Below are 24,547 nucleotides of genomic sequence, written 5' to 3'. Positions count from 1 at the left end.
GGAATCGAACCCGCGACCTTCGGGTACCAGCTTAGATTTCGGGCTTCTTTAGCCAAGCAAGAGAAACAATGAATAAACAAATATGAAAGAGGAGTTAACTTTAAATGCTTGAAAGCCTCAGGTTTCCCAGAAAAACCACTTGTTAACGACCACAGTTGGGGTTGGTTGAGGGATCCCGTTACGCGATAGCAGAAAGCCGCTGGCGCCGCACGACCACTTGCTTAATATTGTCATGCGGTCGTGACGCCGAAGACGGCACTCGGGTTATGAAAGACGAAACTCTTTACTTGGGCGAACTTGTGCCGCGGAAACTAAAAGTCAAAATACAAGCCATACAAGCTGTACACTAATAGCAGCGATCAGAGCGTCGGCCGTCGGTAATCTGATCTGCGGTAAGGCGCATCGCCATTTATACATGTGGCCTCGAACATTCAAGCCGTATCGCTGCTGGTCGCGTTGGTTCCAGAACAAACTCCAATGCTCAAATTTGCGCGCTCAAGCCTATCAGAAGATTCTAAAATAATCTGGAAGGTTCCCAGACATTCGGGCGCGGTTTGAGCAAGGCAGTGGCTATGCGTGTAACGAAACGGTTACATCAAAATAGCAAAAGAAGCGCGCGTGGCGATACAGTTGGACGTCAGTGACGGAAAAGCTACAGTTCTGGCTTACAACCAGAAACCAGCGATCCTTCAAGCGCAAGCGACGCGAAACACAGAGGCAAATCATCTACGTCGTCGTCATCATAATAATCATATTCTTCTTTTTCTTCTTCTATGTCCACTTCAGCAGGACCACCTCTCCCAAAGGTCTCCTAATTACCCGGCCTTGAATGAACTCATTGCATTGTATGCCTGAAAAGTTATTTGCCTTCATTACTCCACCAATATTCTGCCATCCTCAGCTGCGCTTTTTTAATGAATGAATGAATGAATGAATGAATGAATGAATGAATGAATGAATGAATGAATGAATGAATGAATGAATGAATGAATGAAAGAGCTCACCTGGTCACTTTTTGGGAATGCCCTGAGAAGCAGCTGGATGCGGACGATCAGGAAGTTGAGTGCATCCCGAGCATTGTCGTCAGTCGCGATCATTATGTGCTCGTCGGTGAACGAGGCGGCTTGCGAGGCTGCATACGGAAAAAAAAAAAAACCCACACCGCAGGCGTCACATTTCTTGACCTATTCAAGCGTCAGGATAGCCAAGAGAGAGAGAGAAAGAGCAGAGGAAGGCAGGGAGGTTAACCAGAAGTTTGTATCCGGTATGCTACCCTGCACTGGGGTTGGGGAATAGGGGGTTGAAAGCGAGAGAGAGAAAATAAATAATAAGAAAAAAAAAACAATCACAACCACACACGCACACAAGAGCGTTCCGCTCAGAGGCCAAACTAACTTTTATGCTTACTGCGCGACGAAATCCTTGGCCAGCGATTTCCAATAGTTGGCTGTTTTCTTATTACGGCTGTCGACTTCGTAATTTCATCACTTGGATAATCACCTTAATGATAACTTTTAATCAGCTTAGTTTCATCACCTGATTAGAACTGGAAAATCGGTTCCGCGGACGTCCGTAAGAAGAAGGAAGTATTTATGAAAGAAAACGGTTTTTTTCCCTCCACCCTTTTGACGCTCGAAGCTGTAAAAGAAACACAAGACGGTTTCTCAGGGAATAAAAAAATACGCAGTAAGAGGAAAACTCGTCCCGGTCAACGATTCGAACCCAAGACCAACGTCTTGCTGGATCGGTAGCTGTATCATCTGATCTAACCAGAAAGAAGACTAGCAGATCGTGGCTTGCGGGAGAGTTAATCGACCGCTTGAAGCAGATACATTAGGTAAGGCAAATAACTCGATTAATTCAACCTCGCTCTTCGACCAGCTAGCCTCTCGCACAGCGCGGATGGTTAAGCGACCCTCCAGGAAAGGCGTTGGTCTGAAGATCGAATCCCTGACCGAAGCAACTGCGGCGCTTTCTACTCGAGAAATATGCATGTATTTGCTTTGTGGTTGCGTGATACAGGCGGTTAGATGACAGTTCCTTGTCGCGACGTAGTTACCTGTTGCCTTTGATTATACACGTCCCTTTCCTTGAGGTCAATTCTCTAGCTTTGTTATACCGCAGTCTATCTCGCTCCTTTACAATCAAAATAAAACATCCAGTCAACACCAAAAATAGCCAATTGTATTAAGGTGCAATAAATAATAAAAAAATGTCGCGGTCAACAAACATAGTTTCCGCTTTGTCGCTTCCTATGAACCGCTATTCCGAGATGATTATTGCCGTTTGAGGAAAATCAGGGTAAAGCTATCTACCTTCTCTGTAAAAAGAGTTGTACATAAATACATCACCGTCAGCAACATGAAGCGGCACCAGGGCAACGCGAAGCGGTATCGACGGCAACGCAAAGTAGCGGGAAAGGCAGCGCGAAGTCGCAGGAAAGGAGACGCGAAGCAGCACCGACGGCAACGCGAAGTAGCAGGAAGGGCAACGCGAAGTCGCAGGAAGGGAGACGCGAAGCAGCACCGACGGCAACGCGACGCAGCAGAAAAAGCAACGCAAGGCAGCACTGACGGCAACGCAAAGTAGCAGGAAGGGCAACGCGATGCAGCAGCGACGGCAGTAGCAGGAAGGGCAACACAAAGCGCCACGAAGGACAACATGACGCAGCACTAAGGACAACACGAAGCAAGACGCTTACCGTCTTTCAACACGAGGATCCTGAGGAAAGTCGAGAGGTCTTCGCACACCGGGCGCTCTCGAGGAACGAGTGCGAATATTCCGCTCCTGTTACGAGAAAACGAACGAAAGAGATTGAGGGGGAAATTTTATTAAGGCGGTTGCGAGCACTATCGCTCCGAACAAAACGTACTGCCATATATTTTTTTAAAGTTTTGTATATATGCAATGTTCTTGGAGGACTTTCAGTACATTGTCAAGCCGTGTTTAAAGCTAAGAAGTTCGTAAACTGTTATGTACTGCGACCGTATGGTCAGTAGATGCCACAAGAAGTGGCGTACGATATCGCAAGGCGTCTTCAGTAAATAAGGAAGTAAAGGTTAAGAGGCTAGAAACACATACTGTCCCTGTAAAGGTGTAAACGCCATCGACAGAGGTCGACCAAATAGAGAAAGAGGGCATTGAAAGCAGGGCGAGTTTGTATGGTTTCATCTTCAGGCAAACTGCGCAGCAGACGGTACACAGAGAAGGAACGAAAGGGACCACATGCGCGTTACTGTTATGCCCTTAAGAAAGCAGTAGGATTGGCGGCTCTGTATCACAAGGAAATAAGTCCACACGACAGAACAACGAACCGGAAAAGGCGGGCTGGTTAACTAGGGACGTGTCAGGAGATAGATAGATAGATAGATAGATAGATAGATAGATAGATAGATAGATAGATAGATAGATAGATAGATAGATAGATAGATAGATAGATATAGATAGAGTAGATAGATAGATAGATAGATAGATAGATAGATAGATAGATAGATAGATAGATAGATAGATAGATAGATAGATAGATAGATAGATAGATAGATAGATAGATAGATAGATAGATAGATAGATAGATAGATAGATAGATAGATAGATAGATAATTTTGAGAGTACATACGGTGTGAGTTCGTGATCGTCACACAGCTTCGCCTTCACGGCGTACAGGGGGTCCTGCTTGCTAATACCTACAGGAACAAAAAAAGGCCAGGAAGAAATAAAACTTTAAAGATTAGAGACAGCCGATATGCGCAACGATGACAATTGCCAACTCGAACCTGACCATCGCATACATGACATCGCAAACATGGTGTGGGCTTCCCGTACAAATGTTAGTTTGTAAAGCCACATGTAAACTGTATAGACGTGCACACCGTTAAGGGTGTTCGTTTATTCCCGGGTTCGTCCCGTAAAATTAAGGATGTTGGACGAAAGAATAACCGCAAGGGTGTACAAATTTTTGGAGTGTACAACTCTCATAGCTAGCGTTCACACCGGAAAGCTGTCAGGTGTTACGTGTCCCCATTCTTCCGATACCCCTATGCCTTTCGCAACACTGCGGGCGGCACAATCTCGAACTAACCGCTGAAAGAGACGTGGAAGACTGCGCGATCTATAAGTTGCTGAAATTTTTAACACCTTTCTAAGTGCTTAAAGGGTGCTTGGTTGTCCCATGACTAACATCTCAAGGTCTTAAGGTTCAAAACTGAATCATATAGACAGAAAATTTTCTTGTTTAACGACTTATCATTCCAACCAAAAACTGATTATATCTGCCAACGTGATTTCGAAACGTTCAGTCAATACATTTTTATGTTTCTCGTTGACAAAATTCTGGTATCACACATTTCTATGCACACCAGATGGTGATAACGATAGGTCTTAATGACGCCTTTTATATAGGTACACCAATTCAGCCCGCTGTTGGGTGTATGTTTTCTTATAGCCTTAAGGATAAAGGTGTTATCTACAGGATAGCTGTAAGTGTTTTTAGAATGAATGTGAAGTAGCCGGCTTGCACGTTTATTAAAGCGAAAGCCTTAGATGACTCATCAAACGCGAAATGTTACCGACGGAGCTAACACAAGTGATGCAAAAAATCGTCATCATGACGTCACGTGATGACGACATCACATGGCATCATCACTGGGCCAAAGATGGGCTGATCCCGGAGGCAATGTAAAACCAGGTTAGGCGGAGAAAGCTTGAAAAGCCTCCGATCCTCGAGGCTGTGGAAAACCACGTTAAGTGTAGAAAGCCTGAGGAGGAGGGCGGGGCAGGATCCTTACATAGACTGAAAAAAAAAAAAAAATAACGAGGAGGTGGCTTTCGCCTTCGAGTCGTCTCAGGCAAATGCATTAAGGACCGTGTGACTATTTCGGTTGATCTTCTATTCTCTCTTACTCTGTCACTGTTGCTGTCCTTGCTGTTTTTTTTTTTTTGCTTTTTTTTGCACATCAGCTGACTTATTGCAAGAACAGCTGGCGTCTACGTTCCCCTCACGCACGTTACCCATATATATTCATTCCCTGGACTTCACGTTTCCTCGAAAAATGCTTGAGAAACTTTACACGCAGCAAATTTTGTTGGCGTCTGGTTCTCAGGCACGCAGAGAAGGGCCTGCCTTACAGCACGGTACTGTCTCTGGACGTTCGTCTTCTCCGAAAAACACTTTGCGTGCGTACGTCGAACGGGTCGGACCATCTATAACATTTTGTTAGCTGTCCTCTTCTTATATTTCTTTGTACGACGCAGCTGCGAAAGGGTGGCTGACACGAAAAGACAAATAAAAACAAGAAAAGAAAAGATACTGACGTATTGTAGTCAAGCCTAACATCGCTTCGGTTTTCGTGAAACTTGAACGACAGCCGCTGTCCCGCGTATTTGTTCGTTTGATTGCTACGTTCATTTCTTTTATTTCGTGTTTTCTTCTTGGTCTTTGTCGATATGAAAAGAACGCTTTATTGCAATGAGAACTCCTGCAAACGAACTATACATTATCACGCTTATTTTCCCTTATTTTCGCTTATTTTCCCTTATCTCATTACGCCACAAACAGGTGGTGGTCTCATTATCCCTTTAATAATCCTTCCGCCATATTGCGGGATTCCGCGGAATCGATTTGCGATAATCACTGTCAGGTTTATAGAGGACGATATTCAACGGGCCCACTGGAATAGACGCCAGAAGGCAAGTGTGTGTGTGTATTTGTTCGTGTGTATAAGATATAGCGCATCAGGTAACGCGAGACACCAGATCCTGATAGACGAGGCAGTCAATTTGGAACACGATACCCAGGACGATAACATAGTGCGAAGCAAAGGACCACTGGGAAACCAAAGAAGCGCGATCACCTACTCGCATTTCGTAGTATCCAGGCCTGCATAAAATCAACTGCGCAAGGAATGAAACGAATCCAATAGGAACGACGCTTAGAACGGCACATGGTTGAGCTCCTCGGTAGCGCTTCATCGTGGACTTTGTGCCGTCTGACTTTCTCTCTCTTCTGGTGTCCCGCGCTTGCCTGACCTTATTTCCTCTTCGAGCAATTTACCTAAGCCGTACGCTTATATTGGGGCAGCTGTCTTTCCTGGACTCTTAGAGCAATTTCCTGTAAAGGGCGTGAAGATAGAACACTAGAAGGTTGAGCCAGTTGATAAGGATAAGGTGTGCAGAGTGGCACACAAAAGAGGACATCAAGACAATGCGATCGCCAGTGTTTTTATTATGTTGATATCACCTCTTGTGCGCGAGTTTGCACGCCTAGCTTCTCTTATTATGACGCCATGCTGGCGATACTTTCTGACCGAGTTCAACATCAGCTACGGTAACTGTCAGAGGACGACGGCGATGATGAAATGTGGCTGAGCGTTTTTGCATCGGACGGCAAATCTAACGTGCCTAGTCAAAAAAAAAAAAAAAAAAAAAAAAAACTGGGAAGGAAACAACATTGGCAACCTGCAGCGACATCTGCTGAAGCTAAGTTTCAACAAATCACGGAGTGCTTTCACTTCTCATCATAACCTACCTGCAGTTATGCAACGGCAGGTGATTACACATCAATGCTTCAATCAATCAATCAATCAATCAATCAATCAATCAATCAATCAATCAATCAATCAATCAATCAATCAATCAATGAATCAATCAATCAATCAATCAATTTTTGCCTGCTGACTTAAGACCTATGCTCTCATTTTTATTTGCGAAGCATTTCTTAGCGAACTTCTGCGACTTTGAGCGTGCGTGCGTGCGTGCGTGCGTGCGTGCGTGCGTGCGTGCGTGCGTGCCTGCCCTGCCTGCCTGCCTTGCCTGCCTGCCTGCCTGCCTGCCTGCCTGCCTGCCTGCCTAGCCGCCTACGACTTTGTGCTCTCCTGGCCGTTTCGTTAATCGGATGTATACCAAAATTGGTGTGTCATAACATGGCCCTATACGAACATAAATGACAGGTCATATCATGAAAATCATGACACGCGTGTCATGAACAGCATGATTTACATTCCAAGGCCTTTGGGCTCCCTGGCCGTTCCGTTAATCGGATGTGTACCAAAATTGGTGTGTCATAACATGGCCCTATACGAACATAAATGACAGGTCATATCATGAAAATCATGACACCGCGTGTCATGAACAGCATGATTTACATTCCAAGGCCTTTGGCTCCCTGGCCGTTCCGTTAATCGGATGTATACCAAAATTGGTGTGTCATAACATGGCCCTATACGAACATAAATGACAGGTCATATCATGAAAATCATGACACGCGTGTCATGAACAGCATGATTTACATTCCAAGGCCTTTGGGCTCCCTGGCCGTTCCGTTAATCGGATGTGTACCAAAATTGGTGTGTCATAACATGGCCTTATCACGAACATAAATGACAGGTCATATCATAAAATCATGACACGCATGTCATGTACAGCATGATTTACATTCCACGGCCTTTGGGCTCTTGCGGCCGTTCCGTTAATTTCATATATACCAAAATTGGTACGGCGTGACAAGACTTCATCACGAACATGACAGGTCCTAACATGCAAATCATGACGCGCATGTCATGTGCAGCATGATTTACATGACATGGTCTCGGGGCGCTCGCGGCCGTTTAAATGAAGGGATACATACGAAAACTGGTATGACGAGACATTTCTGTATGACGAACATAACTGACACGCGGTAACATGAAAATCATGATATGCATGTCATGTATGACATGATTTACATGCCACGCTCATGGCGCACTCGCGGCCGTTTCGCTAGACTGATATTCACCAAAATTGGTACTGTGCGATGTGACTTTATGAAGAACATGAATAACAGGTGGTAGCATGAAAACCATGACATCCATGACATGTATGTCATGATTTACATGCCGCGCTCATGGTGCATTCGCGTCCGTTTCGCTTGCGTGATATACACCAAAATTGGTATTACGCGACACGACAGTATGAAGAACGTAAGTGAGACGTGGTAGCATGAAATTCATGACATGCAAGTCATGTACGACCTGATTTACATGCCACGCTCATGATGCGCTAGCGGCAGTTTCAGTAGATTGATATACAGCAAAATTGGTATTGCGCGACGCGACTGCATGACGAACGTAAAATAGAGGTGGTAACATGGAAATCATGACATGCAGGTTATGCATGTTATGATTTACATGCCGCGCTCATTGTGCATTCCCGGCCGTATCGCTAGCTTGGTATACACCAAAATTGGTATTGCGCGACGCCACTGTATGACGAACGTAAATGAAAGGTGGTAACATGATACTCATGACATGCGTGAAATGTACATGATTTACATGCCATGCTCATGGCGCACTCGTGGCCGTTTCGCTAGATTGATCTGCACCACAATTGGTATTGCGCGATGTGACTGTATGAAGAACATGAATAACAGGTGATAACATGAAAACTATGACATACATGCCATGTATGTCATGACTTACATGCCACGCTCATGGTGCATTCGCGGCCGTTTCGATAGCTTGATATACACCAAAACTGGTATTGCGCGATGAGACTGTATGATGAACATTAGTGACAGGTGGTAACGTGAAAAACCGTAATATTCATGTCGTGTATGGCATGATTTACATGCTCTACTCATGGTGCACTCGCGGCCATTTCGCTCCTTTGATATACACCAAAATTGGTATTGCGCGATGTGACTGTATGACGAACATAAATGAGAGGTCTTAACATGCGAATCATGTTATGCATGTCATGTACGGTATGATTTACATGTCACTGTCATGGTGCGCTTCCGGCCGTTTTGTTAACGTGATATATACCAAAATTGGCATGGCATGACACGAGTGCGTGATGAACATAAACGACAGGTCATGCATTTATATACCAGAATATGCGTTTCATTGGCATGGTGTGCACTAGATTGTGCATGCATGCGTGCTAGATGCCATGGCATGAATGATTTCATTTGGCTCAAAGACAAACAATGCGATGTATGCAGCCCTTTGCTGGCTGCTTCGCATTACATCGATTCCCACAGCGCGTGGGATCTGCCGAATTTTTTCCTGTCAGCGCGGCTTAAGTCCTATGCTCTCAGTTTTGCCTGTCAGCGCGAGAATCTTGATACTATGTATTTAAATGACATTCCTTAAGTTTGTTTGTGTGTACACACTAGTACTTCGTGTATCCCTTGGTGTTCCCTTTGCCTACTTATTTTTGTTTTTTCTTTAAGCTTGACTACTGCCTCCCTGTCGAAGATTAGGTTTATGGCCCGTCACGCTGCAGCTTTTATATACAAAATCTCCATCTGTCTTGTAAGAGGGAAAAACAAAATCGAATCGTATTGAGCCGGAAGTCGTGGGTTCGATCCCGGCTGTGGCGGTTGCACTTCGATGGAGCTGAATTGTCAGGGACCCGTGTACTGTGCGATGTCAGCGCACGTTACAGAGCACTACACGATCCAAATTTCTGGAGCCCTCCACTACGCTGTGCCTCATTATCATTTCGTGGTTCTGGCACGTACACCCCTCAATATTATCAATCAATCAATCAATCAATCAATCAATCAATCAATCAATCAATCAATCAATCAATCAATCAATCAATCAATCAATCAATCAATGTTTTAAATCCTGTATATTCCACGTTGCGTAACATTGCTCAAAACAGAACAGTGATTGTATTGCAGCATCGCTTCAACAGTACAGGTCCCTTTCGCACACGATTTTTTAAGCACACTCTATAAACAGTGCGACACAGCAAAAAATAATGACGAATTACGATGGTTCATCGTATTGTTTTCACTGCCCGCACGAGTCCTCCACCCACGCCACGTGTTCAGCGTTTGTATTGTTTTCATTGGCTGTTAACGTTCGTCGAGGTCACCGTGGTCGCTTAAAACCCGATGCCCCTTATTAATCCAGAAGAGAACTTAGAGAAAGGTCCTCCTTCTACCGTTAGTACTTTCTCAAGATTGCAGGTACGTAACCACCTCACTCCGCCTTCTCTCGACAACGCATGTACCAGCATATAAAAAAGAAAACCTATGCTGTCATTCTTGACTATCATTTCTTTTTTTTTGCTTGGCAAAATGAAGTATCCTGCCCCTTTGAAAATCATGGGTTGGTAGATGCCGGAATTTGTCGTGGAGCACAAGATGGCAAAAACTCACACGGTCTCTAACGCATTCACTTAAGACTACTCGAAGGCGAAAGCCATCTTCTTTTTCTTCTGAGTCGATATATTGATCCTGCCCTGCCAATCTTCGAAAGCGTTCTGCACCTAACGTGGTTTGCCACTGCCTCCAAGATAAGAGGCACCTCACCTGGTTTTGCATTGCCCCGTGATCAGACCACCTTTGAACAAGCTATGATGTCATGCGATGGCGTCATAATGTGACGTCACAAATATTGGCTATCTGTGACGTCCTCACACGATGATGATTTTTTGCATTACTCGCCCCCGACGCCACGGGACGCCGATGCTGACGGTCATTTTTCGCCTCTGATGAGACATATAAGGCTTTCGCCTTATTAATAGAGGATGTGGTGGAAAGAATAGTGGATAACGTGTAAATCGTGGTGTTGAAAGTACAAAAAAAAGTCACAGTTTCGCCGCAAGGGCGAAGCAATGAATGCGATAGTAAGGAACTAATGCTATACGAAGTGAGGCTCGCCAATGGATACTCTCAGTTTGAACAGCGCTTCTGCTGCAAAGGCGGCCGAAGCAGCGAAGGAAACTAGCGTGCTTCAAGTGTCGAGCTGTGACACTTGATAGTTCGCGCTCATCTTCTGTTTGTTCGTTTAGCGGCGTCCCTTGAGCTCGAGTGACATTCGTACGCGCCGTAACATGAGCGCCGACATCACGGTGAAAGCGTGAAACATTCCTCTTCCCCTCACCGCGAGAAAACCGCGCGAGCAGACAACGGAAGGGCAATGTTCTCGCTGCGCAAATATAAGAAGCGAGCGAGCTCGCCGACGACTTTTAAATGCGCACGTCGGGCTCCTAGCGCCACCTCGCTGGTAATGAAGAAACGCTTATTATCGCCTTCTGTCTCTGAGTCCGTCCAGCGCTAAATGGTGTGTATATAACGCTCGCCGTTAGCTACGTGGAGGATCTGCGTTTCGTGGCGTAGTGGATAGCGCCGCTCGCTGCGGAGCAATAGGTCCCTGGTTCGATTCCGCGCTTCGGAAGCATTTTTCTGAGTTATTTTTCTTTGGGGCCTTTATATATATATACATACTTATACATATACGGTGCATGACGACGGCGACGGCAAAATCCAGCCGAGACTGTCCATATAATTGCTATCGCAATAAAAAAATGTATACCGTTGAACTCAACGTGAAAGTTGAACGAAGTACGAAGGAATGATTCGCCTGCCCATCAGCGACGCTCGCGTTCACGGGTAAGCGCGCGTTGGTGTTCTCAATGCGCAGCCTGCTCGTCGTCCATTGCGGGAAGAAAACCTTCATTTGTGATGCCGTGGCGCCCTCTCCCATCCCCCTTTCCCTCACATTAACCATTCTCACCCTAACTTCCGTTTCTCGCCCCTCTCTATACTGTACTACACATGGCCATGCTATGTTTTACCCTCACCCTTCTTTTTTCCTTCCTCGTCACCCTCACACCTCTCTTCCTGACCCTCACTTCCATTTTCCACCCTCTGATATACTATACTACAGACGGCTATGCTATATTACACCTCCCACTCCTCCTTTCCCCCAACTCGCCCTCGCCTCCCTTTCCCAACCCTTGCTACACCTTACTACACATGGCCGTGCTATAAATGGCTGTGCTATAGACGGTTTTGGCTATGCGACGCCATACATGGCTATTCTATGCTTTACCCTCCCTTCTCCCCCTTTCCATCCTCCTCAACCTTATTTCACTTTCGCGCACCCTTACAACACAATACATAACTATGCTACATGGTCTTGCCTGAGTGACGCCATACATGACTATGTTAGGCTTCAGCATCTCCCATCTTTCCCTCCTCCTTACCCTTACTTCCTTTTGCCGCCCCTCGCTGTACTATGGTATACACGGCTAAGCTGTACATAGTTATGCTATACATGGTTTTGCGTGTGACGCCAAGTGACGACGTGAGATGACAGGATAGGATAGCCTACGACAGCCCGGGCCCTTAAGGTACTTCGCACTTCGGTGCTGCCGAGTTGGTTTTGGTGGTGAGAATGCACCGTGAAGGTGGAAGTGGATGAAATGGTGGCTGGTGGTGGCGTGGAGTGACACTCTTGTTTCTCTTGCAAGCGCATCCGGTCGAGCACTTACTTCCGGTTTTAAGAATATTCAAAAACGTCTTCATAAAAATAAACCGGTACGAAATGAATGACTCTAGTTGAAGTTAAGAGTTATATTGGATACATATCATATTGCAGCACAAGTATGCTTAATATAAGGCCAATGAATTGTCAAGAAAAATAATGCGAATTAGATAAATGAGGTCGTTGAAAGAGCAAACGGTGTGCTTGTGACCAGCTGGGATCGTTGCGGCACCTGGACGAGCAGATCTAAACTACGCGCTTCGTTCAACGTGGCCTCTGAGATCAGCTTCTGCCGCGCGACGAGTCACAATGTTGACCCAAGAAATACACCGGAGCAAACGAACGCCGAAGTACGAGTGCCATTACCAGGTCAAGGATTAGAGCTGCCTCAAGATATTTTTCTTGTTTGTGTTTAGTGATAGAGCGAACAAATGCTAAGACAATCCGCTCAGCGGGCCAGGCTACAGCATCAGCTCTCTGCTCACAAAGCAAAAACACAACAATGAAAAATCCGCGATTCTCCTCGCGCGTTAAATAGGGAGTCGGCTTTCCTGGATCACAAAAGCTCGAATAACGTGTCACTGGAGCCGCACATCAACTAACGTAGAGCTAAGCAGGTTCAGTAAGATCGAACACTGTGTGAGTTGGTGAAGCTGCATAGTGGAGACAACGCGACAACATAGACCTGAACAGCCTGTTCCACAGCGATTGTACTGAGCTTGGACAACTGGCAAGTGCCGGGCAGGGATCGAACGAAACCACACAAAATGTGTTTATGCTCAGAGGCCAGCGTGGGCGTTCTCTCACCCAGCTTGATGTCGACGGAGTCGTGTCGGTTGTCCGGGAACACGAAGCCATTGTGAATGAAGAACTCGGCGTTGGTCCGCCTCCCGTAGAAGATGGTCACCTGAAACCACGGCAGGAGAGCATCCCAATACAACCGTTTAAAGGGTAGAACTAAAGAAGAAGAAAGACAATAAAGAATTCGCAAGGCGTGGAAAGCATAGTTTCGAAATCTTTCCGACTGTTCTAACTAGGCACAAAACACCTGCCCGGCTTTGACAAACAACTACGAGGCTCCCAACTTTTGCGTCGTTGCAGAAATGATCGCCTAGAAACAGAGACGGCAAAATCACTCCTAAAAAGAAACTACATTACCCAACTAATCTCATTCCTAAAATAGTTAATGCAACTTATTTACCCTACAAATTGCATCTGGCTAAAAGTAAGGATATTATATTGCTATTACTTTTAGAAAGTTACGAAATTACACTGAAATTACTTCAATAAATGTGGTCTAGACAAGAGCACAGCCTACAGCTCCACTAACGTAAAACCTGGGAAGGGGCGAAGCATGCACTGTGCGTCGGTGTTTCCCACAGCAAAGTTGCTGCTAATGGGCCTTTCCGGAGTCAACGCACGCCGTTCGCTCTCTATAGCCGCAGGACACGCGCTGATTGGATTAGATAAGCACCGGTGGGAGGAGCAATCAGCCTTGTTGAGGCGGTGGCGCCCTCTCTTCCGTAGAAGCGGTTTTAATCATTCAAATGAGAGGCAGACTTGTCGTAAGATGTCTTCGCGTAGTAGAGCGCAACATACTACGATGCTTGCTTTAAACTAGAAAACATAGCATTTGAAACCAATTTTAAGACGGCATTTAACAAATTTCTGTTAATGAATGCAATTAAATTCTCATTATTCCTCTATTTTATTATAGTTCAAATCATGTTAGCTTATTGTGAATCGGTTTTGACAAACTATAGACTTGCAGGGAACACACACAGCGCTGAGTGTGTTCCCTTCCTGTGTCCCCGTTGTTTACTCGCGCTGTGTGGTTCATCATGCTTAACCAACTTGCGTTTGACCACAGTTTGACAACTTGATTTACCGTGACGACGACATGACATGCCGACAAGACGAAGCCCTAAGGTGCTTCACCTTTCAAAAACCTTCATCATTCACACACTAATCCACGTACACCTTCTTTAAATCATTTATGCATTGAAATCTGAAAAACCTTTGCACAACTTCCACGCTTGAGGTTTTGGTTGCCAGATTAACTTGTTTTTGTTATTTTTATTTCCGTATTTTTAATGCTGAATTTGTATGCCATAAAGGAAGTGGACATGCTATAATTTAGTTAGAAGATATTGAGAAAGCAATGAGTATTTATTGAGGTTGCTCACTTGAAGTAATTCATAACATAATTCATTACAGCGAAGATTAATTAGAACTAACAGACAAAAAAGCCAAGGAAAGTATAGGGGATGTTATTTTGTAGTAATCATGATGTAATTGTAAATAAAGTAAAGCGGGCGAAAAGATAAATTGCCGCTGGCAGAGACCGAACCTGCGACCTTCGAATAACGCGTCCGGTGGTCTACCAACTGAGCTACAACGGCGGTCATCCCCCTGTCCACTTGAGGGGGTATATATGTGCATTTAAACTTGGGAATGTTCGTCAGCTCCGCTAAGCCATGACGGCGAGCGTGGAACACTTTTTATTGCGATAGCAATTATATGGGCAGTCTCGGCTGATTTTTGCCGTCGCCGTCGCCGTCGCCGCCGTCATGCTGCGTGTATGTATAAGTATGTGTATATACATCAACATCCCAAAGAAAAATAAATCAGAAAAATGCTTCCGGAGCGCGGAATCGAACCAGCGACCTCGGAATTCCCAGCGCGGTGCGCTAAGCACTACTCCACAAAGCGTACATCCCTCTGGCAGCTAACGGCGAGCGTTATATACACACCCTTGACCGTTTGCAGTCCTCCGAGACGGAGGCGCTTATAAGCGTTTCTTCATTACCAGCGAGATGGCGCTAGGAGCGCGCGGGCGCACTTAAAGGCATCGGCCAGCTCTCTCGCTTCTCCTTATATTTGCGCAGCGAGAACCTTGCCTTTCCGCTGTCTGCTCGCGCGGGCGCTCGAACAAACTACCGCAGTGTTCATGATTCTCAGCAGATCGAGCTACGTGGTAGCTCTCACCGCGCGTCGCGTACGTGTAGCTAAAAGCGTTTCAGATGCCGTGCACGTAACGTACGTGTACTTTTCACGTTTGCGTATGAGAAGTCCCTACGTACGTGAAATTAAAACTGTCCAGTAGCTGTCGGGTAGTGATGGACGCACGGTAGTCGCAGCGCGTCCATCACGGGCCGCTTTTCTTGCTATCGCATTCATTGCTTCGCCCTTGCGGCGAAACTGTGACTTTTTTCTACCCGCCGGCGTCACGAAGCTGGTGAACATTTAGATGCGAAGCAGCTCATGGCGGAGTTCAATCCGGTGGTGGTGTGCGGTGTGACCACCCTTACTAGCGCATGCGCAAACCCTCTCCACACACCTCCTTTCCACTCCCCCTCTCCCCTCCCTTTCTCCACTCCCCCTCTGAAACGCGGGCTCGACATGCCGAAACGCTGCTTCGCATCGCCTCATGGTCCCCTTTGGCGGGAGATGGTGTATTTTTTTTTTACGAGCTGGCAGCTGTCCACTTACCGTCATGGCTGCTAGCGGCGGTGACGAACACTCCCAATTTTAAATGCACATATATACTCCATAAAAAGGACGGGGGATGACCGCCGCTGTAGCGCAGCTGGTACAGCATCGGACACGTTATTCGAAGGTCGCAGGTTCGGTTCCTGCCAACGGCAAGTTGTCTTTTCGTGCACTTTATTTTCTTCACGCTTACATCATAACTACTACAAACAACATCTCCTATATAGGGATGGTAAAATCGGTGAACGATTAATCGATTAAAGGTCCACGATTAATCGATTAATCATAATCGATTTGTGCCTTTCGATTAATCGAATTAATCGATTAAAACTATTCGATTATCGATTACGGCATCCCCCACTCCCGGCCCAACCTCGCCCCTTGGCCGGAGCGCATGACTGCGAATAGCGCGCTATCTGAGACGCAGACCCTGAAGCTATCCTTAGACGCAGGAAGCTGCAAAGCCGAATACAACTACTTTTTCTGGTTCTATTTGGGATGCCGTCGATCGCGCACTTCTACGCAATTGCGTTGCACTGGAGTACGATCCGATGACTAAATGGCTTCTCAGTTCACGACATACTATAGTAACACTGTAGTCGATCGAACCCCCACGACGCACAAATCCGAACCCACTTGAGACTTGGCACAGCATGCGAACTGGCCTAGATCATGTGGTTGACGTTGCAATGGAGTATTTGCAATTCCTGCACGTCAGTAGCATCCCGCAGCGCTTTTTTTCGCATTCCTGGATGTGTGCGACCCAGGAGGATGTCGGTTGTCGCCCCAGCATCTCGGGCAACTGGCATTCTTCGCTCAGTAGAAAAAAGCATGTCGTTCGGAGCAGCAACCCCATGAAACAAAACAAAAGGGGACTGTTGAGAAAGTAAGCAGCATGTGGATTCGCCAACTTTCAAAAGAGAATTTATTATTTTCTGTAAAATTCATATGTGCCAGCGCATCGTCTTGTAGCTTATTTTGTTCGTGTGTTTTTTGCCGCGCTGTTTTGTGTTGCCGTATAAACGCAGTCTGCTTACATTTGTAAACGAGTAGTTTTCGTCACCTGTAGTGTCAATCGCACTTTCTTTGTATTTATTTCAACCCTCACATTTTACTCGTTCTTGTGCAAGTGCGGCATTGTATATGCGGCTTATTACTCACTACTGGTTCTTAGTGCCAGTGAGTACACGGTTCTAGCAAATAAAATATTGTTACCAATGAACAGAGAGAGAAAAATGTATTATAAGGCAGAGAGGGTGGCCTGAGCTAGTACGCCCTGCCTGCTACTCCTGCACCGGGGGAAAACGCAAGGGGCAAAAAAAGCGTGATGGACGTACGATGATGGGGAGATGATTAGGGTAATCCGTATATACATAATAAGATACGTTGGCTAGCGTGAAAGGGACAACGACGCTAGCAACCATCTTTTATTGCTGTATACCAACTAGCCCAACTGTCCGTCTTATAGGGTATTATACCATTTTCATAATTGTTGAGGCTAACTTTCCTACGATTGCAGTTAGCCCAATTAAGGCAAGCTAGTCACGTCTTCAAACAGAGTGTTCAAGCGTGGTTGCTTGCGCTGGGGACGCGGAAAGTGTAAACTCGGCTTCTCTTGACACGATACACGCATAATAGACAAACGCCCAGCACGTGCCAACTACGACCTCGTCTTCTCTTGAAACACGAAAGTGCTGCCATAGTTGAGAGATAAATGTAGTGCAGGAAGTGCACTCGCGAATTGTGAAAAGGCCCTTGTAGACCCTTTAATGTCATCCGCAACTTTACGCGTCGGTTTACCGAAGCGTCTAGCATCGGGCGCTGCATATATTGAAGAAGTGACCTAGTAGCACTTAGTAATACTCTATGGTCGCATATTTAGGGAGAAATACAGCTTTCAGCTAGAGGCCCCCGTCTTCTGCGGTGACAAGAAGGACAGTCGCGCAATTTATGATGTAATGTCTGGTACACTAGATGCGCTCACAGTTCAGGATGTACGCACAATTGAAAAGGTGTGAGTGGCGCCGTGTTACGGCAAAGATCAGTGAAACCTGCGGAGTATACTGGCGCCACTGCTGTTTTTTCTAGCCGGGAGGCAGCAGAAACTCATGTCACTCTATTTCCCGCAATATTATTAGAACAAACAGACAATAATGCCAAGGAAAGTATAGAGGATGTTATTTGTAAAATGGGATATCAATGTGAAGAAGTAAAGTGGACGAAAAGATAACTTGCCCGCCGCAGGGACCGAACTTTGCGACCTTCGAATAACGCGTCGGTGCTCTACCACTGAAGCTACGGCGGCGGTCACCCCGTCCACTTCACAGGGTACATGTGCATTTAAACCTAGGAGTGTTAGTCAGCGCCGATCACAGCATGGCGGCGAGTGTGGAACACTCTTTTTCTGCCTTTTGACGTCACGTAGCAAGTGACCTTTTTTACGAGATCTGGCAGCTGACAATAATCCCTCGCATACTACCTGAAGGCACCAAGTCTGCCAGAACGAGACCCTCGCTATGAATGAGGGAAAGAAGTGACTTTTAAGGCTCGTTTTTCTTTGTCAGACACCCTTAATCTCCCTATACTTTCTTCGCATTATTGTCTGTTAGTTCTAATTAATATTGTGTCTAAGAAAGAAAAACGAGTCCCTAAAAGTAATTCGAAGGTCGCAGGTTCGGTCCCTTCCGGCGACAAGTTATCTTTCCGTCCACTTCACTTTCTTCAGATTATATTCCAATTATTACAAATAACACCCCCTATACTTTTTCTTGACAATATTGCCTCTTAGTTCTAATTAATATTGTGTCTAACAAGAAAAACGAGCCCCTAAATGTCATCTCTTCCTTCTATTTCCGCAGTTGCCTGTACGGATATGGTCTGTTGAGGCCATTATATTTCTGTGTAAATCTCTGCATAGGTGACCTCAAGAAAAAGATCGCGTCAGTCCGCAATTATAGTATTAGTAGGGCTTCCACAATATCTAACCGACAAACCGAGAACAGAATGACTTGCTTACTAGAGCGAGCGTCTTATTTAATTATCCTCGTCTCTCGTTACGTTCCTCGGGATTTCCTCCCCCTCCGCCACACTGCATGTTTCAAACTGCGAGTTTCCAACCAGTGTGGTCCCCGAACGCGCCTCCGGTTTCGATGAGCTCGAGCAGGCAGGCTTCGAGGAAATGCGACCTGCTGCGAATTCCAGGGATGATACCACAGATGCTTGAATCCGCGACATCAACCAACGACGACGGGCCCCTTGAGTCCAGTGTGCGAAGTGTGCAGTTTTGTCTTTCAGTTGCACTTTAATTTTTCACGCTTTACTCTAAATACTACAAACACACATCCTATACTTCATGGCTTTCTTGTATTTTAGTTCCAATTAATGTTGTGTCCATCAAATGTTAATCATTTATGCACTAACTCACGTACAGTTTGTTTAAATCGCATACGAATTGAAATCTGAGAGATCTTTGGTCATTTTCCAACCTTTGAGGTTTGGTACTCAGATAACTTGTATGTTATTTTTCTCTCCTCATTTTCATTCCTGAATTTTTTTTTTATGCCATAAAAGAAGTGGACATGCCATAATTTAGTCAGAATGCTATTGGGAAAACAATGAGTAATATTTGTAGGTTACACTCTTGAAGTAATTCCCTGCATCACTCATTACAGCGAAGAATAATATATCTACAGTAACTTAATCACTGTAGTTTCACTGCTACTAAGTCTACCTAAAAAGGAAAAATCGCGAATTAAATTAAGAAGAACCAATTCAAGTTGTTGCCTACGTTGCAGAACCCCAAGTGGCCAAAATTAATTCAGAATATCCTATTAGGCGCGCCTCATAACCATATTGCGGTTTTGTCACTTAAAACAGGCATCATTCTTATCATTATTACAACGCTACTATTGAACTCCCTCCCATAAAAAAAGGACGCCACATCTACTGCAACCTACTTCAACACTAGCCCATACAAAAAGTCGCATCTTCAACAAACTACTTCAACACTCGACCATAAAAAAGGATAACATCTTCAACAAACAAGCAACAACAACATTTTCAACGCGTGCCGCTCACGCTCTGCTGAGTGAGCGCACAAAGTCGGCGCAACATCCCACGACAAGAAATAACCGAGCTCTCCAGACCCGCTATGAAAAAACTCGTGGCCCATTTAACTCAAGAGCCAAGCTCAAACTCAAATGCCAGGGATGTCACCGCTCCCGCCCGCCATACATATTGCAGTGATTGTTACTCTAGCGAAAAAAAAAAAACGAGGAAACTAAGCTCTATTACTCGTGTTTGCGAGGACGTCGCTTTCTTTTGAAGACGTGCAAGACAGACAGATGAGAACTGGCTCCATAATCGTCTTTTCATTCGAGATATTCAGGTTCGCCACCAACGCTCGATTGCTGCAAACAGCCTAAGCTTCCGCTAACACCATAAAGCGCTCTAAGTCGGCGACGGACTGCGCGGATAAAAACTACTTTGCGTCAAGTTTTATGATATTAACGCAGACTCAGGAACAAACAACCCGCACTGCTGCATGACTTCATAATGCTTGGAGCACAGAAGCGCGCGCTTGCGAGCCGTCTTGAGGGTTTTGAAATATTGCTGAAGGTAAACAACGCGCAAATGTTTATATAGTGGGAAGATGCTTTTGCAAAGTGTATGACCGCTACAGTTCTCGCGGGAAAGAGAGAAACGGCATTATGAGAAATAAGTATAAATGGCGGACCGGCTGTTACATTTGAATTTCTGCGCGCATATCGAGGTAACGGTCACGGCCATGGCGGCAACGTTAAGCGGGAAGTATTTTCGCTGCACTTCATTTTTATATTATTTGCACCTAGAGGGCTTGATGGAATTACACTAAGGGACGCATTAACATTTTTTTCTAGCTATCCCAGCAAAATAACGATCACACATGCTCAAGTGTGCACACGCACATACAAAAAAGCAGAAAACACATACTATGACGCACAAGCACACATGCAAACACGAAGACAAAGACATGCAGAAAGCACACACGCACATACAAGCCTATACACAAACGTGTGCATGTAAAGAACCACAAACACACGCAGAAATAAACACGCACAGAGAAGAACATGCACAAAAGTATACCTGCGACAACACACACGAACACATGAAGGAGAAACACACACAGATAAGCCTACACCTAAGCGTACACAAAAAAAACACACAAACACACACAGAAGGCGGCACACAAAGGGATAAACACGTCAACACACACCAACACTTAAAATTACACAGGGACACCTGCGGAAACATACACACATGATAGAGCGCGAACACGTACCTCCTGGCCTTTCTCGAAGTCCCGCATGGCGTAGCAACGTAGCATATTGGCTGATATATCGTAATCAGTCAAGACCTGCATAAAAAGATAAAGACGATCTTCGCAAAATACGACATCTCGCATATATTTTCTTTTATGTTCACCACACCGATACGTTCCATCAGTAGATCCGTAAGCAAAATACGACTCACAACAGTCGAAACAACAAGAATTCAGCTCATAACTGAACGCTGGCATAGTGCAAAAAAGTTTAGTCCTGCATGTCACTGTTGAAGCAAGTATGTCCTATTTCAGAGCACTGTTCCATTATATCGCAGAACCAACTGGTCCGTTACAATACTGCTGCTTTAGCGTCTCCAGACCAATCGTATATATTATACAAACTCGTGCATTCAGGTAACGCCCACGTCTTCGCGTATGCCGTTTTCTGTTTTATTGGTATTTCTTCTGTCAAACGGCGTTGAAAGCCACATCTTACGCGGCGTGCGAAGCCGACGCCGCCACTGCCACCCGATTATGCATGCGAAGCAGATCGTCTACATATGGAACACCTCCGAACACGACTTTTTTTCAAAGCAGGCCCCGCCACGGAGCCCCTGAACACGCGTCGCCGAACATTAGTATTCCGACTCGGTCCACGTCGCCAACGCAATCTTATGTACAGGTTTCCGTAAATCGGAGTTATTAGAGCGTCTCACGCACTCATCCGGCTGCTTCGCTCTTAGCGTACACTGAGCAGAATACAAATAAAAACTATGAGATTATTATTCGAGCGAACATTGAAAACCTAAAGCGCGAACATCTGATAGAAGTATGCCTGGTTGTAAGGAGTCTAGTGAGAGTTTTTCACATACAATTTCGTGACTGGATTCCCCTATTTCAAACGCAAAATGGAACACTGCGCGATCATTGTAACATTTTGTGTATCCGAGAGCGAAGCAGCAATGTCGGCGATTTTGTGGTACAGGTAATTAAATGATGGTGTATGAACGCGTATGAAAATATTCTTAGGGTGAACACTAAAAATCGGGTAATCATTGAACATATAACAGCGATTGAGTGATGTCTGCGTAGAATAAGCAATTAACCATGCAAGAACATACGAGGAAATAAATTTCATTTATATTGCTGGGCTAGCTAGTTGCGAGCCAGGATATTAAAAAATCAGCGCACTGAACAAAAAACAAAATTTGGAGGACGCTTTAGCTTCGTTTTGAAGTGTAGAACGCGATAGCCTAATCGGGCCCCCGTGCGCATCACCTTCACATATCGCAAGGAAAGGAACATTTCTGAGCGTAGCACTGGCCGTTTCGAGCTATCCTAGAATGCCTACTGCAGGTGCACTTGCGAAGTGCCCACTACGCCATAACTCTTCCTTTTGCAAGTTCGCGAAACACCAGCCCATTACGAGTACGCAAGGCGCCACGCGCATCCGCGCAGCTGCACACTCTGTAATGGTGGGCAGCTTTAAACCTGCCACTCGTTAAGCAACTCACATGTCTTGATGCCTGCTGCGCGATTGTACGATTTTGCCACGCAATATTACATGCGGTAAGTAGACTGCTCCCACTAATTAAGTTCTTATAACGTTTTTTTTTTTTTTTTTTCGAAGCAGTTTCAAGCACTGGCGTGGCTCCGTAGCAAAACACCTACTTAAAACGCCGAAGGCCTGCATTCGATTCACCCTTGAACCGATGATATTTGCATCGAATTCTCGCTCACGGACAGCGCCGACTTGTCGTTCACCACCAACGACGCCGACGCCGACGCCGGAATTTATGCGAAATGAAGTTTTTAACGCTATCGCGTTCAAATAGCGCTTGCTTCTGTGCCTGTGTGCTTCCTTAATGTGCAGCGTCAAAAGCTCTCCACAGACCGGAGGCAGAGAACACGCACAAAGTATTTTACTTTGAGTTTAAATTTCTCGTTGCCCAGCCTCCGCAAGCCAGCACCACCGCAATGGACATTATCACGACGAGTCCACACAGTTAAATGGGTTTGTGAACTCGGCGTCCTGCATGCAGCCTAAATCAGAGAAATCGCTATCGAAGTCGTTGGACAATTCACCCACCGTTGTTTACGCGCGCCACGTGCGACATGACAGCAGATGAAACAGTCGATTCTAGTACGCCACAATAAAACACTTAAAATACGTGTCAGCACTCATCTAAGCGCGTTGCTTCATTAATGTGACTACGAGGAAATGAATTCTGAAAACATTACCTGGTCGGAGATTTGAAAACGCGCCGTCATTTTTGAAGAGCGAACAAAAAGGAAGTGACGTCAACGACTCGCTCGTAGAATGACTGTTCGAATGACTGCCGCGTATGAGACGGTATAATGGCGACCCACCTTTCCCTCGCTGTGGTTGCACATGTCCCAGAGAGGAACCATCGCAGTCATGGCGTCCGTGCCGTCCTCGTCATCTCCGCCAGCGGTGTCCGTCAAGGGCACGGCGTTCTGCCGAGTCATCACAGCCGACACGGCCCACCTGCGCAAGACAGATTTCACTCTTAAAGGGGTACTGGCACGTTTTTTCAAAGCCGAGTTTACTCTGCCACACAAATCTCCTGTATGCAGAGACGGCTCTGAGCAAGTGTGAAGCTCAGCAAATGCTGATAAGACATTTTAATTTGATATTAAAGTCAATTTTTGCCATGGCGCAACTACTGACATCGACACTAGCTTGACGTCAGGCTAAAGTACAAATTCTGGTGACTTCACGCAGCAGTCTGGCTAGTTGTGATGACGTTAGGTACGAAAACTTCCAAGATGGCCGCTTGCTGCGTCATCAAAAGCCACGGTGCGGAGCGGACCATGGAAACGTCACTATATATTGCGCCAGCACGTGACGAGAAGCTCATACCGTGTTGTGACGTCAAGGTACAGTAGGAACCGAAACTGGCTTTTAAAAACATACTGTAATTACTTTTTCAGGGCGCACTCGCGCTGAGCACAACCTTTTCTAGGCTCTCGAGGGCTTCGCCTTTCATTTCAGGCAAAAAAAAAAAAAAAAACGACAACTGAAAATGTTCGTGTCAGTACCCAAAGAAAATAATCACCAGTGTAACTATATTTGATGTCTTACACTCGGCAAAAAAAAGAAAAAGAAAGAGAAAAAGTAAGAGTCCTTGCGCTATGAGGAAAATGCGGGAAAGCGAAGTTTCTTTCTTTCTTTCTTTCTTTCTTTCTTTCTTTCTTTCTTTCTTTTTATCGCCCTGCGCAATGCTCCCTCCTGTTTCCTTCCTCCATGACGGGAATTCGACCCTCACTCACGTTCTTAGCAGCGTAGCTCTCCACAAACTAGAGAGCTTGATGCGAAACAAACGAGCGCTAAGAAACGGGAACATCAACAGGAGGCACACAGGGACAGGCGCTCAACTGAGGTTTATTGAAAAAAAAAAACAAAAAAAAACATGAATATTTATAACGCCAACCAGAAAGGGCGATAACATTCGTGATAACGTCCTGTGTGCCT

General features: G+C 45.5%; 1 protein-coding gene across 2 annotated transcripts in view; it reads right to left on the bottom strand.

The window, feature by feature from the left end:
* Nucleotides 1-24,547, bottom strand: part of LOC119401576 (actin-histidine N-methyltransferase) — a 75,941-nt gene that overhangs the window by 4,113 nt on the left and 47,281 nt on the right. For both annotated transcript variants that reach the window (XM_037668482.2, XM_037668481.2), the window contains exons 9-14: nt 23,422-23,560; nt 21,070-21,144; nt 13,065-13,164; nt 3,617-3,683; nt 2,702-2,787; nt 1,005-1,132 (exon numbers count right to left, since the gene is read on the bottom strand). In XM_037668482.2, coding sequence (XP_037524410.1) covers nt 1,005-1,132; nt 2,702-2,787; nt 3,617-3,683; nt 13,065-13,164; nt 21,070-21,144; nt 23,422-23,560 — 595 coding nt within the window. The remainder of the gene's footprint in view (nt 1-1,004; nt 1,133-2,701; nt 2,788-3,616; nt 3,684-13,064; nt 13,165-21,069; nt 21,145-23,421; nt 23,561-24,547) is intronic.

Source organism: Rhipicephalus sanguineus, chromosome 8 (genome assembly GCF_013339695.2).
Source record: "Rhipicephalus sanguineus isolate Rsan-2018 chromosome 8, BIME_Rsan_1.4, whole genome shotgun sequence".
Classification (NCBI taxonomy): Eukaryota; Metazoa; Arthropoda; class Arachnida; order Ixodida; family Ixodidae; genus Rhipicephalus; species Rhipicephalus sanguineus.
The sequence above is the reverse complement of the archived record's forward strand: the minus strand, read 5'-3'. Positions and strand labels throughout refer to the sequence as shown.